The sequence below is a fragment of the Perognathus longimembris genome, chromosome 2, assembly GCF_023159225.1.
Source record: "Perognathus longimembris pacificus isolate PPM17 chromosome 2, ASM2315922v1, whole genome shotgun sequence".
NCBI lineage: Eukaryota > Metazoa > Chordata > Mammalia > Rodentia > Heteromyidae > Perognathus > Perognathus longimembris.
The window spans coordinates 144112343-144130017 of NC_063162.1; the positions used below are offsets into that span (position 1 = coordinate 144112343).

Consider the following 17675-nt stretch of genomic DNA (forward strand, 5'->3'; position numbering starts at 1 on the left):
CTTCATAAACACTTCCTATTTCCTTGAAAGGGGCTGATGAAGTTTATTCAACTACATTTTCATTTTACCTTCATGAAGAATAATTCAGGGCAGGGAATAGTAGCTCATGCCTTGAATCCCAGCTACCTGGGAGTCAAAGATTGGGAAGATGATAGTTTAAGGACAGCCCAGGCAAAAAGATAGCAAGATCTTATCTCAACAAACAAGCCTAAGGTGCAGGCATATAATCTCATTTATTCAGGAGATGTAGGTAGGGGGATCACAGTCCAGAGCCGGACCAAGCAACAAGTGCAAGACCATATCTGAACAACAACTAAAGCCAAAAGGGCTGGGGTCTCAACTCAAATGATAGTGTGTGTAGTAGTCACAAGAATTCAAACTTTGCTGGGCGCCGGTGGCTCATGCCTGTAATCCTAGCTACTCAGGAGGCTGAGATCTGAGGACCACAGTTCGCAGCTAGCCTGGGCAGAAAAGTCTGTCCAATTAATCACAGAAAAAGCTGGAAGTGGAATTACAGATCAAGTGGTAGAGTGCTAGCCTTGAGCAAAAGGAGCTCAGGGACAGTGCCCATGTCCAGAGTTCAAGCTCCAGCACAGGGAGGAGAGAGAGGAGGGCGGGGGGAAGAGAAGGAGAAGGAGAAGAAAGAAGAGGAGAAGGAGGCATTGTTTTTTTCAAAACTCAGTACCACTAATTTTTTTTAAAATAATGTCAATTTCCCAATGAGTGTTTTAGATAAAATGAGAATGACTCAATTAACCCTGATCTGGAGACCTAACACCAAAAAACGATGAGATCCACAATGCTGTCAGGACATCTCATACGCTAATTTTGCCCATCTATTACTATTTCTCTGTAGAGTAAGCACTCTCACATGCTACTATACTTTCAACATTTCTCTCCTTGAAACACTATAGTCCCCAATCCCTACTCTCAGATGATAGCCTTTTGTGTCACTGAAAAAAACAAACAAACAAACAAACAAACCTGACCCAACTGGAAGAGACCATATAAAGACTCCACATCACATCTATTAACTCATCAGCATGCTCTTCTTTCCCTCTATTATCATAAAGTATCCTACTGAAAGGAATCCTTCCTACTTGCACACTAAACTTTTCCATCTTGCTTCTGCAATTCTCTTTTGTAATCAACAGTTCATTTATAGCATCATATGTCCTGATGTTTTCATTATTTTAAAAATTTCTTAAGCCAGGTATGGTATTACACACCTATAACACCAACACTTAGGAAACTGAGGAAGGAGTACTGTGACTTTGAGGCCAGTCTGGGATACATAGCGAGTTCCAGGCCAACTTGGGATATAATGCAGACTTTGGTCTCAAGAATGTGTTTGTAATCTTAACACTTATTAAGAGGATCACAAGTTCTAAGTCGCACCTAAGTTACATAGCAAGACAGACTGTCTCAACAACAACAACAAAAATCTTGACCCTACTTCTTTCCCTTGCCCATGGCTTCACTTCCATTCCCCTTTATAGGACAATTCCTTATTGTCTTGGTGTATTTTTTATTACTATAATAATGTACCTAAGGCTGGATAACTTAGTCTCCAACTTACAATTTTGGTGGATAGAGGATACAAACAACATGGTATCAAGATAATGAGGTAAGGGCCCTCTGACTGTATAACAGGAGAGAGGCAAAAAGAATAGGTTTTGTGGAGAAGGGGCTAAGGCATGAGGTGGCTTTCTTTGCTTTATAACAACCTGCACTTGTGAGAGGCAGCATTAACCTATTCTATTCCTAAGGTTGAAATTTTCATGGTGGGGGGTGAGGGGTACTGCCAGCTTTGCTGGAGATTGAACCCAAGGCCTTACATATGCTAGACAAGCGCTTTACCACTAAGCTATAAGTCCCAGCCCAACATACTTCTCTTTAAGGTCCCATGATCAATCACTCTGGGGACCAAGCATACGAACTTGTAAAAGACAAATCATATCCAAGTCACAGCACTCACTATTTTCATTTCCCCTTCTCTCTTAAAGCCATTCCAACTCAAACATATCCCTTAGGGGCTGGGTAGAGTGTTTGAAGCCCTGGGTTCGATTCCTCAGCACTCTATATATACACGTATGTATGTATGTACATATGCCAGAAGTGGCGCTGTGGCGCATGAAGTAGAGTGCTAGCCTTGAGCAAAAAGAAGCCAAGGTCAGTGCTCAGGCCCTGAGTACCCAAGCCCCAAGACTAGCCAAAAAAAAAGTTTACTCTTACATACATCGCCAGTATCTCTACTGTTAAATCCATGATAAATTCTCAGATTTCATTCTAATTGACCTAGCAGCAATATTTTATATAATTAACCACTCCATTAAAAAAAGTCTTCATTTGATTCCCTCTAAGGTTCTCTCATTTCTCCAACGTTTTTCCTTTTACAATCATTCCCCAGATAAGCAAACTTCAGCCTGACAGATTTAAATACCACCCAAAAGCTCAAATTGAGAGCTGGTAAACTGCTGTAATACACAAATGCTATTTTGGGTTTTTTGTTTTTTTTTGCCAGTCCTGGGACTTGGACTCAGGGCCTGAGCACTGTCCCTGGCTTCCTTTTTGCTCAAAGCTAGCACTCTGCCACTTGAGCCACAGCGCCTCTTCTGGCCGTTTTCTAGATATGTGGTGCTGGAGAATCAAACCCAGGGCTTCATGTATACGAGGCAAGCTCTCTTACCACTAGGCCATATTTCCAGCCCCATAAATGCTATTAAGAATTCAAATAGGGCTGGGGATATAGCCTAGTGGCAAGAGTGCCTGCCTCGGATACACGAGGCCCTAGGTTCGATTCCCCAGCACCACATATACAGAAAAACGGCCAGAAGCGGCGCTGTGGCTCAAGTGGCAGAGTGCTAGCCTTGAGCGGGAAGAAGCCAGGGACAGTGCTCAGGCCCTGAGTCCAAGGCCCACGACTGGCCAAAAAAAAAAAAAAAAAAGAATTCAAATACAATGAAGTTTATTTCTTAGTTATCTAACAACCAGGTGGCTGAACAGTTTGGCAAGGTGGCCCTTATCCCTAAATTCATTCAGAAACCCAGGCCAATGAAAAGTATATCATTTACAACACAGGACTTTTAAGGTACCCTTATAATCAACTAAATTTCAGCAAGCCAGAAGAAGAAAATTAGGACAAACGATATCTGTATGATACAAATAATCAGTATCCATAATCTGCTAGCTTTAACTCAATCACATAATCACCAAACTGAAAGAAATTCTGCTTAGCTGAATATCAAGAAAAAATGAGAAATTGATGTTTAACAGTCTGCCACAGAGCCTCAGTCCCAAGCTCCTCAACATTCATAAATTCAGCTACCACTTCTCAGTATCTTGGATAGCTAATAAAACTTAGCATGTCCTACACTAAATTACTGATCTGTGCCCTCTCTTTCCTGCTTGAGACCTCTTTTTCTTTTATGTCTCACATTCAATCTATCAATAAATCCAATTGGATCTACTTTCAGAACATCCAGATTTGACCCCTTCTCAATATTTCTCTTGCCTACTGCTAGAATTTCCTTAGTTCTCTAGTTTCTATCTTGCCCTTTACAATCTAGTCTCCATATAGCAACCAGCTTGTTGCTTTAAAATCAGAGCTGGGGGCTGGGGATATAGCCTAGTGGCAAGAGTGCCTGCCTCGGTATACCCGAGGCCCTAGGTTCGATTCCCCAGCACCACATATACAGAAAACGGCCAGAAGCGGCGCTGTGGCTCAAGTGGCAGAGTGCTAGCCTTGAGCGGGAAGAAGCCAGGGACAGTGCTTAGGCCCTGAATCCAAGGCCCAGGACTGGCCAAAAAAAAAAAAAAAAAAAAAAATCAGAGCTGGGTGCTGGGGGCCCATATCTGTAATCCAGGATACTTCGGATGCAAAGATAGCAGTTCCAGACTACTGTGGCAAAGAACTCTCTAGACCCCCATGTCAATGGGAGAAGATTGACATAGTGGTATGTGCCTGTCATACCTAAATAAGAGAATCATGGTCCACACCACCTCAGGCAAAAGTGAGACCCTGTCTTAAAGATAGCCAGCCAGAGGGAGGAGTGGTGCTATGGCTCAAGTGGTAGAGTGCTAACTTTGAGCAAAAAAACTCAAGGACAGCACCCAGGCCCTGAGTTCAAACCTTACTACCAACAAAAACAAACAAAAAGTAAGGACTCTAACTGTGGGCTGGGAATGTGGCTTAGCATGCTGAAGCCCTTGCCTAACATGCTGAAGCCCTTGGTACCATTCCTCAGCACAAGATAAACAGAAAAAGCCAAAAGTGGTGTTGTGGCTCAAGTGGTAGAGTGCTAGCCTTTAGCAAAAACAAAACAAAACAAAACAAAAAACACCTCAGGGACAGTACCTCAGGACTGGCCAAAAAAAAAGTCAGAGTGGCCAGCCGCTAGCAGTTCATACCTGTAATCCTAGCTACTCAGGAGGCTGAGATCTGATGGTCATTAAAGCCAGTCTGGGCAGGAAAGCTTGTGAGATCCTTATCTCCAATTAAGAGCCCAAAAGCCAGAAATGGAACTGTGGCTCCAGTGGTAGAGCACTAACATTGAGCTCAAAAGCCCAAGGACAGCACCCAGGCTAAGGTCTTAAACAGTAAACATAAGACCCCAGGTTCAAACACTGGTACTACCGAAGCAAAAGCCTACACAAGTTTCTATATTTCTGTCACACGACTCGGTACTGGTTAGGTATTCTAGACCCATTTTCTATAAATATAGGTTTCCTGATTTGTTGTTAATTCTTAAGTGAAGATCACAATTAGAAACATTTTATATTGTACAAATATCTTCACCATTGAGCAGTAAAAAGCTGCTAGTAGTATAATTTAAAACAAGGTGGGGCCCTATGTATCCCATTGATGCACTGAAAAGGATGGAGCTATGACCAACCATCATACATAACAATGTAATGTTCTCCCTTAGATTAAAAGTATGTGAATTCTGGGCTGGGGATATGGCCTAGTGGCAAGAGTGCCTGCCTCGGATACACGAGGCCCTAGGTTCGATTCCCCAGCACCACATATACAGAAAACGGCCAGAAGCGGCGCTGTGGCTCAAGTGGCAGAGTGCTAGCCTTGAGCGGGAAGAAGCCAGGGACAGTGCTCAGGCCCTGAGTCCAAGGCCCAGGACTGGCCAAAAAAAAAGTATGTGAATTCTGACAGTGCAGAGATGAAATAAGTTTCATAGGATAGAGTAACATATTATTATAAGATCCTTCAAAGCCTGACTGACATTTTCAAGTGACTTGTTTTGGTCAATGAATACTCACTTTCTCTCATATACTTCTTGATTAATTTCATCATATTGTAATATGGAAAGAGGAAATACCTGATATTTTAGTAGTACTAGGCTTTTTGTTGATTTTACATATATAATATATTAATGTTCAGCTGACCCAGAAATACAAAAGAACACAAGATATAAAGTGCTAATTATATACAAAAAACAATCCAAATGGATCAAAGATCTAAAACTGGCCAGGTGCCAGTGGCTCACACCTATAATCCTAGGTATTTAGGAGGCTGATATCTGAGAACTGCAGTTCAGAGCCAGCACAAACAAGAAAGTCTGTGAGACTTATCTCCAGTTAAGCACAAAAAAAAAAGGGGGGCTGGCGATATGGCCTAATGGCAAGAGTGCCTGCCTCATATACATGAGGCCCTGGGTTCGATTCCCCAGCACCACATATACAGAAAATGGCCAGAGGGGGCGCTGTGGCTCAAGTGGTAGCCTTGAGTGCTAGCCTTGAGCAAAAAGAAGCCAGGGACAGTGCTCAGGCCCTGAGTCCAAGCCCCAGGACTGGCCAAAAAAAAAAAAAAAAAGGCTGAAAGTAGAGCTGTGGCTCAAGTGGTAGAGTGCCAGCCTTGAGCAAAAATGCTCAGGGACAGGCACCAGGCACTGAGTTCAAGCCCTAAGACCAGTTCTAAAAACAAGAAACCCTAGAACATCTAGGAAAAAGCTTTCATGACTTTAAGATGTATTACACGGGGACACAAACCACGAACTGTACACAAAACAATAAAAACCAGGCACTAGTGGCTCATGCCTTTAATTAACTATCAGAAGGCTGAAATCTGAGGATCAAGGTTAAAAATCAGCCTCAGCAGAAAAGTCCACAAGACTCTTATCTCCAATTAACCACCAAAGAAACCAGAAATGGAGCTGTGGTTCAAGTAGTAGAACACTAGCTGGCCATGAGTACAAAAGCACAGGAATAGTTTCCAGACCCCAAGTTCAAGCCCTAAAATTAGTACACAAACATATACAAACGGAGAAATTAAATAATTATATCAGCCTTACAATTCCCCATTAAGAATAAACACACATACATAAGGTTTAAACCCTTCACCAATCAAAATGTATGGGTACTATATTAGGAAACATGCAAACTAAGTTAAAACTACAATGAAAGCTAGATGCCAGGAGCTCACAAGTGTAACCCTAGTTGTTATGAGAGTTACAACCTGAGCAGAAAAGTCCACAAGACTCTGTTTTTGTGCTGGTCCTGGGGCTTGAACTCAGGGACTGTATGCTATCCCTGAGCCTCTTTGTGCTCAAGGCTAGCACTCTACTGCTCCAGTCACAATGTCACTTTTTCTAAGTAGATGGATATGGACTTTCCTGCCTGGTCTAGCTTCAAACCGCGATCCTCAGATCTCAGCCACCTGGGTAGCTAAGATTACAGGCATGAACCACCAGTGCCTAGCATCCAGAAGACTCTTATCTCCAACAAACCAGCAAAAAACTGGAAGTGAAGGTATGGCTTAAGTGATAGAATGCCAGCCTTGAGCAAAAAAGCCAAGTGATTATGAAGACCTAGGATCAAGTCTCAGTACAAGCACTAAATAAATAAAGCAAGCATAGGAGCTACTACTGCATTTCTAATAGAATGGCTAAAATAAGAGACTGACAGTTCCAAGTGTTGAAAAGAATAAAAGTAAATGGAACTATCAATCATTTGGACAGCAATGAAAAATGCAATGCTACTTTAGCAGTTTGGCAATTTCTTATAAATGTACAAGCCGTCATCAGTGCCACTTCTAGGCCCTTTATTCAACAGAAATAAAAGCAATCTCCAAACAAAATCCTGAATCCCAATGTTTACAGAAGGCTGATTCATAATTGCTAAAAACTATAAACAACATATATATCCACCAACTGGGAAATGTCTAACAAACTGTGGCACATCCACACAACAGACTAGTGCTAAGCAATAAACAGAAACTATTGCAACAATATGGTTGTGTCTCAAAAACATCAGACTAAGTTATCTCCATACATAAGATTAGATACTTTGTTATTCCACTGATACAACCTTTTGAAAAAAGCAAAACTAGAGATCATACTGGAGTATGCCACAGATTAAGAAGTGTGATTGAATGCAAAAAGGAAATAGAAAACATTTTGGCATGATGAAAATGTTCTATATCTTGATTATGATGGAATTACGTGACTAACATAAATTTGTCAAAACTAATATTATGTGTAAAAGGAATTATGCACTTTCTCCAAGCCATCTTCATTTTAAAACTTCAACTAGACCACAGTTCTCTCCTTCAGACTTCAGGAATCAAGAACATTACTCCATAAACTAATAAATCTAGCCTAACACATGTTTTTTTATACAGCCAGCAAGAATTCCGTTTACATTTTTAAGTGGTTGAAAGAAAATAAACTATTTTAAAGAAATTTTTGTCTATAAAAATGTTTTATTAGAACACAAACAAACAAAAAAACACAAACAAAATAATTTATTTATATAAGCTACTAGCTACTTTCAAGCCACACTGGTATTGGTGACTAAGTATGACAAGGACCTTGTAGGGTATAATACGTAAATAATTTACCACTCTAATCTTTACAAAAAAAATTGCTAACCCTTGCTTCAAACACAAACTTTTTTTAAATTTCTACACATTTTAACACTTGACATGCTATACAGAGTAGCCTAGGATTTTTTTTTTTTTTGGAGGGGGGGTGTCCTGCTCTGTCCCTGAGCCTCTCTCTGTGCTCAAGGCTAGCTATCAACCACTTGATCCATTTCTGGCTTTTTTTCTGTTTATGTGGTACTGAGAAATAGAACCAAGGGTTTCAGGCATGCTAAGCAAGCACTCTACCAGTAAGCCACATTCCTAGCCAGCTCTAAGGATTTTACAGCCCTAAATCCTTTTTTGGTTAAAACAAAACAAAACAAACAAAAAAAAAACACCAACACATACAGCAGACTAAAACAACATTCAATAACCAAAGTGTAAACATTAAACAGAGCCTTAAGGCAACTTCTAAAAAAAGCCCTTGAGATCAAGGTTTGAGGCCAGGTAGTGCAAAAAGTTAATGAGACCCCATATCAACAAATAAGTCAGCTATTATAGTTCATACCAGTGACTCCAGCTATTTAGAGGCATAGGTAGGAGGATGATAGCCCTAGGCTAGCCCTGGGCAAAAGTCGAAGGCTCTACCCAACCTTCCAAAATAACTAAAACACAAAAGTGCCAAAGCATTCATTATTGCTCTAGTGGTAGAGCACTTGACAAATGCAAGGCCCTCAGTCCAAACCTGAGAGAGAGAGAGAGAGAGAGAGAGAGAAAGAACTCGTCACCTTTGAAACCTCCAAAACAGCGATTTTCAAACTACCTATTGATACCAACTTGGTTGTCAATCATGTAAGCTGATTTTAACTAGTATTTAATTATATATACATATACACACATGTATATACACATATACATATAAATGAATGGTAAGAGATAAATGAGGCTCACGCTTATAATCTTAGCTACTCAGGAGGCTGAGATCTGAGAATTATGATTCAAAACCAGCCTTGGTAGGAAAAGTCCATGAGACCTGTATCTCCAACTAACCATAAGAAAACCTGAAGTGGAGCTGTGGCTCAAAGTAGTAGACAGCTAGCCTTGAGCAGATGATCTCAGGGACAGCACCCAAACCCTGAGTTCAAGCCCCATGACCAACCAAAAAACAAACAAAAACAAAAAAAAAAGAGACGTAAAAAAACTATTTCACATATTTACCTACTGGAACAAAAATGTGTATTTCTCACAGTTGTTTCTTAGTGTTTTTTAAAAGCTTTTCCTGGGGCTGAGAATGTGGCTTAGCGGTAGAGTGTTTGCCTAGCATACATGAAGCCCTGGGTTCGATTCCTCAGCACCACATAAACAGAAAAGGCTAGAAGTAGCACTGTGGCTCAAGAGGTAGAGTTCTAGCCTTGAGCAAAAAGAAGCCAGGGACAGTGATCAGGGCCTGCGTCCAAGCCCCAGGACAGGCAAAAAAACAAAAAACCTTTTCCTGGAGCTCTGGATTTGAAAATCATACTGAAGTGCCAGACTTTGAAGTCAGGCCCCATTTTACCACGTGAACCCCACTTTACCACGTGAACCTGAGATAAGCAGGCCCTGTGAGCAGACCCAGGATAAGCTTATTAGGGCTCAGTCGGTCTAGAACTCTAACCGCTGGGAATGCTTAACTCTGACCACCCCGGGGTGCCTCGAACCCTGAGCCAATCAGATTTGTACCTGTGTCCTAATCTTGCTTGCTTGAACACCTGATGGTTGTAACTTTGTTTTTTGCCTTTATAAGCCCTGTGTAATCGTAGCTGGAGGCTGCCTCCTAACCTCCGCTGTGTTGGTGGGTAGGACAAGGCCCGGGCCGCGGCCCTGCTTGAATAAAGTCTTGCCTTGCTATTGCATTTCGGAATGTCTGAGTCTCGGTGGTCTTCTTGGTGGTGGTTTTGCGACTTGGCACAACAATACTATGGGTATACCTGTCCCAAAAGTGTTGTCAAAACTATAGATACATAATAAGAATGAAAATGAAGTTTCACTTGATATTACTTAGTTTCTAGAAGATATAAAGTTAACTGAGTTCAAAGTGAAATTTTTTTTGGTTGCTCATGGGGTTTGAACTTGGGGCCTAGGTGGGAGCTCTTTTCCTCAAGGCTAGTGTTCTACCACTTTGAGCCACAGCACTAAGTCCAGTTAATTGGAGATAAGAGTCTCTTGGAAAGTGAGCAAACTGGCTTTGAATAGCTATCTTCAGATCTCAGCCTCCTGAGTAGCTAGGATTATAGGCAAAAGCTACCAGCAGCTGGCCAAGACAATTTTTATATTCTGTATCAAGGGCATTCCCAGGGCCCAAAAAGGAATATAAAATTATTTGGCATCAAATTTCCTCCATATGCACAGACTTGATATAAGAAGGAATAAGAATAACAGTTTCGGGCTGGGGATATAGCCTAGTGGCAAGAGTGCCTGCCTCGGATACAAGAGGCCCTAGGTTCGATTCCCCAGCACCACATATACAGAAAACGGCCAGAAGCGGCGCTGTGGCTCAAGTGGCAGAGTGCTAGCCTTGAGCGGGAAGAAGCCAGGGACAGTGCTCCAGGCCCTGAGTCCAAGGCCCAGGACTGGCAAAAAAAAAAAAAAGAATAACAGTTTCTTTTAAGCCCAAGAGAAAACATGGAAAACAAAATAATCTCAAAGGCAAAAGTTAGAAAAAAAATTATTGTTAGGGTGAAAGCTGTAATAGTTTCTTTTGACTAGAATGTTCACTAAGTATAATAGTAAATTAGGTTCACACACAAAAGAAAATAAAATAATAAAAAAGCTAGCTCCCACAACACCTCAATTCATCTATGAAATATTTAAGAAAGGAATGGAACAAATGAAGCTATATTTGTTAACGAAAATGAAATTATATGTAATACAACTGAAATAACATCACTTAACCTTAAAAAAAAAAAGCTTCCAAATAGGCCCATTTATTTTTAATTCAGAAGTGGTATTATTTCTAATTCTAACTTTACAGAATAACCAGTGTAGGTGAAATAAAGAGAAAGCAAAGAACTTACAACAACTTAAATTCTGAGGGAGAGTAAGGGCCACAAATAAAAAGAAAAATTTAATAATTTTAGGTAGAAATATAAGAATAGGAATACATAAGATTTCATAAAACAAGCAGATTATGACACAAATTCACTAAGTACTCAGCTCAATTAATACTAAGGTTTCAAAGAAATCAAATGCCACTTCTTCAATACTAAAGGAGAAAAAGACTATAATTGGGGAGGGGGGAAGGAACAAGACTAAGATGTTGCCCTATTCTACAACTTGGTAGGTAACAGGTCTTAGTAAATACAAAAATGAAAAAAAAAATCCCCGTAAGGCAGTGTACATTGAGTTCCTTTCCCATCACTCAAAAGAACACAGGTTGTCAGCTGCTATTAGCCTGTTGTGATTCCTAGCTATCCAAATCAGGAAAGCAAAACAAGAAAAGTCAGAATGCTCTTGTTGGGTTGCCCCAATTTTCCTGGCCTCGTGTCCAAATAAAATCAATCTGAGACCATGTTTACGACATTCAATAATTCAAGCACTGAGCACAACATTCCTTTCTCATCTGCTTGCTGACATTCAATTGCCAGCCTGCAAGTGACTGATACCAGATAACCAGTGTTGTCTAAAGAGTTTTTAAGGAGAAAGAAAAGATTCTATAAAAAGAGAACATAGAAATGTCAAAGACAAACAGATACCTTACAGGTTTTTGCCAAAAGGAAACCTTTGAATAATAAATTTAAGCAAGTATGAAGAGCAAGTGCCAGAACCTGCATTCACACTACCTGAGTGAGAATACGACTTTTAGGGGATATGATGCAATACAACTGGTATGGTTCACAAGGATGTATCTTAATACAGTGGGCCTCATTATAAAGGAGATCTCATTCCAGAATATTCCCTAGTCAATGCAATATTATAATTACATGGCTTAACCAAGACTGGTGATAAGAGATCTAAAAAACAGAAAATAATACAACTGTAATTATAATGCAATTGTAAGAAACACAGCAAAAGAGGAATAGGTAGTAAATATCACAGCCTGGTATCACTTCTTTTTAGATAAATGTATTTATTACACCATATGGTCATATTATACCATATACCATATCAAACCATACAGTCATAGAAAGTAAGTAACAACGAGGAAAATATAAATGGACAGAAGTAAATGCTTGATGCCAAAAGTATAAGCTTATTCATTTAATAGTCAATTGCTGAATATTCTCTTTTGAGCACCTACATAGTACAAACACATGAAAAGAAATCTGTTCATAGGGCTGGGAATATGGCCTAGTGGCAAGAGTGCTTGCCTCCTATACTTGAAGCCCTAGGTTCGATTCCTCAGCACCATATAAACAGAAAAAGCCAGAAATGGCGCTGTGGCTCAAGTGGCAGAGTGCTAGCCTTGAACAAAAAGAAGCCAGGGACGGTGCTCAGGCCCTGAGTCCAAGCCCCAGGACTGGCAAAAAAAAGAAAGAAATCTGTTCACTCACTAGCATCATTTTAAAATACTAAAAATCTACATTCTGTGAACATGATTGATAATAGCAAAGAATTAAAAACAACCTAATATCCCAAAAACCAGTTAAATAAATTATACTTTACCTAATGATACATAAAAAGGTTTGCTATACGGTTTAAAATTTTCCAAAAATCATATAGTGCATTACACAATAAAGAATAAAGTACAAGCTGGGCACTGGTGGCTCATGCCTGTAATATTAGCTGTGAGGATTGTGGTTCAAAGCCAGTGGGGACAGAAAAGTCCATGAGACTCTTATCTTCAATTAATCACCAGAAAAATCAGAAGTTCAGAAGTGGCCCTACGGCTCAAAGTAGTAGCCTTGAGGACAAAAGCTCCTGAATAGCACGCAGACCCTGAGTTCAGGCCCTCCCACCCCCCCAAAAAACAGGTACTATACAGAAAGAGTAGATGGAAAAATGTGTATCTATATCTTAATTGTAAGATTATAGATGATTTTACTTGTATTTTTTCCAAATTTTGGACATGCTTTCCTTCTACAATTGTAGTTTGAGGTTACCTTTTTGTTTGTTTGTTTCTTTTGTTGGTAGTGGGGCTTGAACTCTGGGGCCTGGGTACTGTCCCTGAGCACTTCAGCTCAAGGCTAGCTACGGCTTGAGCCACAATGCCACTTCTGGTTTTCTGGTGGATAACTAGAGATAAGAGTCTCACAGACTTTCCTGCATGGGCTGGCTTTGAACTGTGATCCTTAGATCTCAGCCTCCCATGTAGTTAGGGTTACAAGTGTGAGCCTTTGGGTCTTTTGTTTCTTTTTCTGCTTGTTTCGGGTTTCCTTTGTTTTGGTTTTTTAGTGAATCTGAAGTTTCTCTTTAAAACCTTTTTAAAGCCAATATTTTACTGGCAGTTAAATATTAAGAATAAAACATATCATTATGCAGACATAATCTGCATTTCGTGTACTTCACAATGACAAGTGAGCATAAGGAAAACACTTCAGTTAAAAGACAACAGAGGGCTGGGAATATGGCCTAGTGGCAAGAGTGCTTGCCTCATATACATGAAGCCCTGGGTTCGATTCCCCAGCACCACATATATAGAAAATGGCCAGAAGTGGCGCTGTGGCTCAAGTGGCAGAGTGCTAGCCTTGAGCAAAAAGAAGCCAGGGACAGTGCTCAGGCCCTGAGTCCAAGCCCCAGGACTGGCAAAAAGAAAAAAAAAGACAACAGAGTAGGGGCTGGGGATATGGCCTAGTGGCAAGAGTGCTTGCCTCGTATACAAGAAGCCCTGGGTTTAATTCCCCAGTACCACATATACAGAAAATGGCCAGAAGTGGCGCTGTGGCTCAAGTGGCAGAGTGCTAGCCTTGAGCAAAAAGAAGCCAGGGACAGTGCTCAGGCCCTGAGTCCAAGCCCCAGGACTGGCAAAAAGAAAGAAAGAAAAAAAAAAAAAAAAGACAACAGAGTAGGCCAGGTGCTGGAGGCTCATGCCTGTAATCCTAGCTACTCAAGAGGCTAAGATCCATCATGGTTCAAAGCCAGCCCAAGCAGGAAAGTTTGTGAAACTCTGATCTCCTATTAACTACCAAAAACTCAGAAGTGGAGCTGTGGTTCAAGGTGCCAGATTTGATCAAATAAACTCAGGAACAGCATTCAGGCTGTGAGTTCAAGCCCCAGTATTGGAAATATACACATATATATGCGCACATACATACATTAAAAAACTATAGTTTATGGAAGTGGCGCTGTGGCTCATGTGGTAGAAGGCTCTAGCCTTGAGCACAAAGAGGCTCAGGGATAGTGCCCAGGCCTTGAGTTCAATTGAGCCCCAGGACCAGAAAAAAAAATTCACTATCTTCTGAATTAATAACAATTTAAAAAATAAAATTATTTCTTAGTGTAATTCATTATCTGTATCAATGCTATCTACATCAGACAGAAGTCCACTTTTATCCACCTCCAAATAAATTATCAACTCTTACAGAACAAAAATCCATTGAACCATAAACATTAAAACTTGGTTGGAGAGGTCAGTGGGAAACAGTTTCAGAAGATCCAAACACATTTTCTTATTATTGGCAATTTATACATAACTTCATCCTGCCTAGAGATTCTCAAGCCCTAACTAGGAAGTGTATCAAATACAAAAATCTATGACCCTGAAGTGCGTCTTCCTGAATCAGAAGCTTCACAATGTACAGCTCCAACAATCTGGCCCTCTTAAGTAAAGATAACAGGGTGGGTAGAAATGTTACTCAATAAAAAGCTTCTCTACAGAATTTCCCAACTGAAACAAAATTCTCAATGTCATAAAGAATTACAGTTCTAGGTCCCTACCATTAACATATCCATTCTTATCCATAGGAGTCCTCAAACATGAATACAATTCAAGAGAATCACACTTGCACTGAGGAGTAAAAGCAAACCTCAGAGGCACCTGTGCCTGGTAATACAAAGGCAATATCTCATTCCTGAAGAAAATGGACAGCAGATGTGACCCTAGTATTTATCCATTAAAAACAATGTATTCTAAAAATAAATTTCCATGTCAACAGAACAAAGCTGTTTATAAATAAGAAGGAATTTGGAGGTGTGAGAAGGACAAGAGGAAGCTTCAGTAAGTTAAATAGCAAAAGCCAGGAAACAAGGCAGAATGAATGGTAACTGGGGACAAGGGAAACAGACTAAAGTAGGAAATGGATGAAGAGAAGAACTTTATCCTTGGAATCCAAGAAGTTGAGGTAAATGAACAGATATTACTGGTAGAAACTGATCAGAAATACAAACTAGAAAGTGGAATGACTTTAAGTAAGAAAAAAGTATGAGAAATTTTGACTAGATCCAATGATGGTACAAAGACACATTTGGGGCAAAAGTGGAGAGGATATAAGAGGGATGGATGCAAAAAAGCAGGAGAAACAGGACAATGGGGGGGGGCGTGTGGGGAAGAGAACAAGACAGTGAAAGAACTGTCACTTAACAGGATAAGTATATCAGCAGAATCTCCAAAGTAAAGACATTAAAACAGGTAAAAGAAAATTGCAAAGAAGAAAAAGTGTTATGAGGATTAGGATATAAAAGATTAAGTACTAGGGAGAAAAGAATATGAGCAAAGTCAACAGAAGTTACATTATCTAATCAGTAACTGTGAAGCACAGTTCTAACTCACATTATTGTTTGTAAAACATAAAAGTGTAGAGAGCACAGGAAGGGACGATATTGTCCAAAAAGAAATATACTCATTACCTGACTTAGGAAACTGTAACTCCTCTGTACATCACCTTTATAATAACTCTTTTTAAAGAAACACAACAGCGTACTATTTTATGCAATAAAATACCAAATACTAAATGTAGTAACTTTATGTGGTTAAAAAAAAAATCAATCAGGTAATCTGACAAAATGACAAGTTGAATAATGCAACACAGGTTGAGGGAAGACAACAGAAATCAATCAAAACTATCTTTTAAAAAAAAATGGAATAAAGAGGCGTGAACGCACGCTAAAGGACTAGCCAGTAGTGCAGTAGTACAAGGGAGCAAAAAAAGCCAGGTGAAACCTGATGGTATCTTGACAGCTTCAGGGTTCGGAAAGTGAGTAGCTAGCTCCGAAGTGTCCAGAAGGATTTGTGAAGATAAGAACAGATAACGACGTTAGGGAGCGGCGGAATGAAGAGGGCCTCAAGAGGCAGAGGGCAAAGAGAAGCGTCCAACGCTCTTCAGGGGGAAGCTGAGGTTAGAGGGGCAGGAAGGTCCAACTGGAAAATGCAAGGAGCCAGGGTGGAGGATGAGGATGGGGTGAGGGTGATCCGTCGGGGCAGCAACCAACATTAGGAAACCAAGGACTGGGATGCCCCCCCCCCCAAAAAAAAGAGAGCGTAAGGGGCGATCTGAGGTGGAAAAGTGGAAAGCTAATGAATCAAAACAGGTGAAGAGAAATGCCCCCCCAACCACGTAGAAAAACTGGGAAGGGGCACAACGGCCTAAAAGGGGGAGGGGGATAAAGGCAGAGGTGGGGGGGGGGCAGAGAGGGAGGGGGGAGGGAGGGAGGTGCTGCGCCCCGTCATTCCCCATGATCATGTACCAATTACACACGGCAGGAACTCGGGCTGGGGTCCGGGCCCCGTTCACTAACCTCGGTGATACCGCCTCCACCCACCCCGACCCGCCGAATAACGACACCATCCGAGGGATGCAAGGCTGGATACTCCGGCCAGGCATGACCTTCTGCCGGCCAGCCCCCGAGTGTCCGCCCTACGGATCGCCTCCAGCTCCACCTCCGCTGCCCCCGAGCCCCACAGCTGGGGTGGGTGGGGGCCAGGGAACCCCCCCCCTCCTCCTCGGGCCACTGTGAGTGTGTTTACGTAGCCGGGAGCCGCGTGACGGAGAGGGACGCGCGGGTGATGCCCACCCCGCGCCCCGCGGAGCCCGTGGGAGAAGGGGGCCGAGGGCGCCGAACCCCCGCCGCCGCCGCCGCCGCCTCCGTTCCCCCCCCCCTCCACCCTGCGCGCGCCCCGTCCCCCGGTCAACACACCCGCCCGCCCGGCGAACGCGGGCCCGGGCGGGGCGCCGGCACTCACCTCCTCAGGAATGGCGGGGTCCGCAGCCGAAGAAGCCGCGGCGCCGGCCTCGGCTTCCATATCCCCGTTGAACAGAGCCTGGCCCTGCTCCGCGCTGCCGCCGCCGCCGCCGCCACCGCCGCCTCCGCCACCGCCGCCGCCGCCGCTCAGAGCCGCCATCTTATAACCGAAAGCCGGGCCCGAGCGGCCGCTGCTGGGCGGGGAGGGGGAAGGGAGGCGGAGGGCGGGAGGAGGCGGGGGCGGAGGCGCGGGGGGCGCGGGAGGGGCGGCCGGGGCGGCGCCGCGGGGGGAGAGAGGGCGCCGGGGCCACCTCAGGTTCCCGGCCCGCGCGGCCCCCGGCGCAGCCGAGCCTGAGGGGGATCCGGGGAAGGACTCGGGGCGGGGAGGGCGGGGGGGGGAGGGTGGGAGCCGGCGAAGGGGGCGGAGACGACGAGGAGTCGCCGCGGCAACGGCGTCACCGGCGTGTCACGGCCGTGACGTCACCGCGGGCGCGTGACGTCATCGGGGGAGCGCCCTCGCGCCGTCGTCAGGGGAGGTTCCTCCCTCGCCCACCTCCCTCGCGCGCTCGCGGCGGCCGCGGCGGCGGCCTCCTCCCTCCCTCCCTCCCCCTCTCCCTCCTTCCCTCCCTCCGCCGTTTCCATGGCTCCCACTTCCTATGGTTCCTCAACTCCGCGGTCCTCAGCCCGTCCTGGAAGGCGGGATTTTCTGGAAGAGCCGGCGGCCGGCTTCACGGAGACGGAGCCATCCTGGAGGGAGGACGGTGTG

The 17675-nt window shown here is 43.1% G+C and overlaps 1 protein-coding gene across 6 annotated transcripts in view; it reads right to left on the reverse strand.

Annotated features, from left to right (window-relative positions):
• The window catches only part of Braf (B-Raf proto-oncogene, serine/threonine kinase), a 131914-nt gene extending 114830 nt beyond the window's left edge, over positions 1–17084 (reverse strand). For all 6 annotated transcript variants that reach the window (XR_007210137.1, XR_007210136.1, XM_048340345.1 and 3 more), the window contains exon 1: positions 16911–17084. Coding sequence is in view for 4 of the 6 variants with exons in the window: in XM_048340345.1 (XP_048196302.1) it covers positions 16911–17069 (159 nt within the window). In the remaining 2 variants the exon portion in view is untranslated. The remainder of the gene's footprint in view (positions 1–16910) is intronic.
• Positions 17085–17675: the final 591 nt, after the last annotated feature.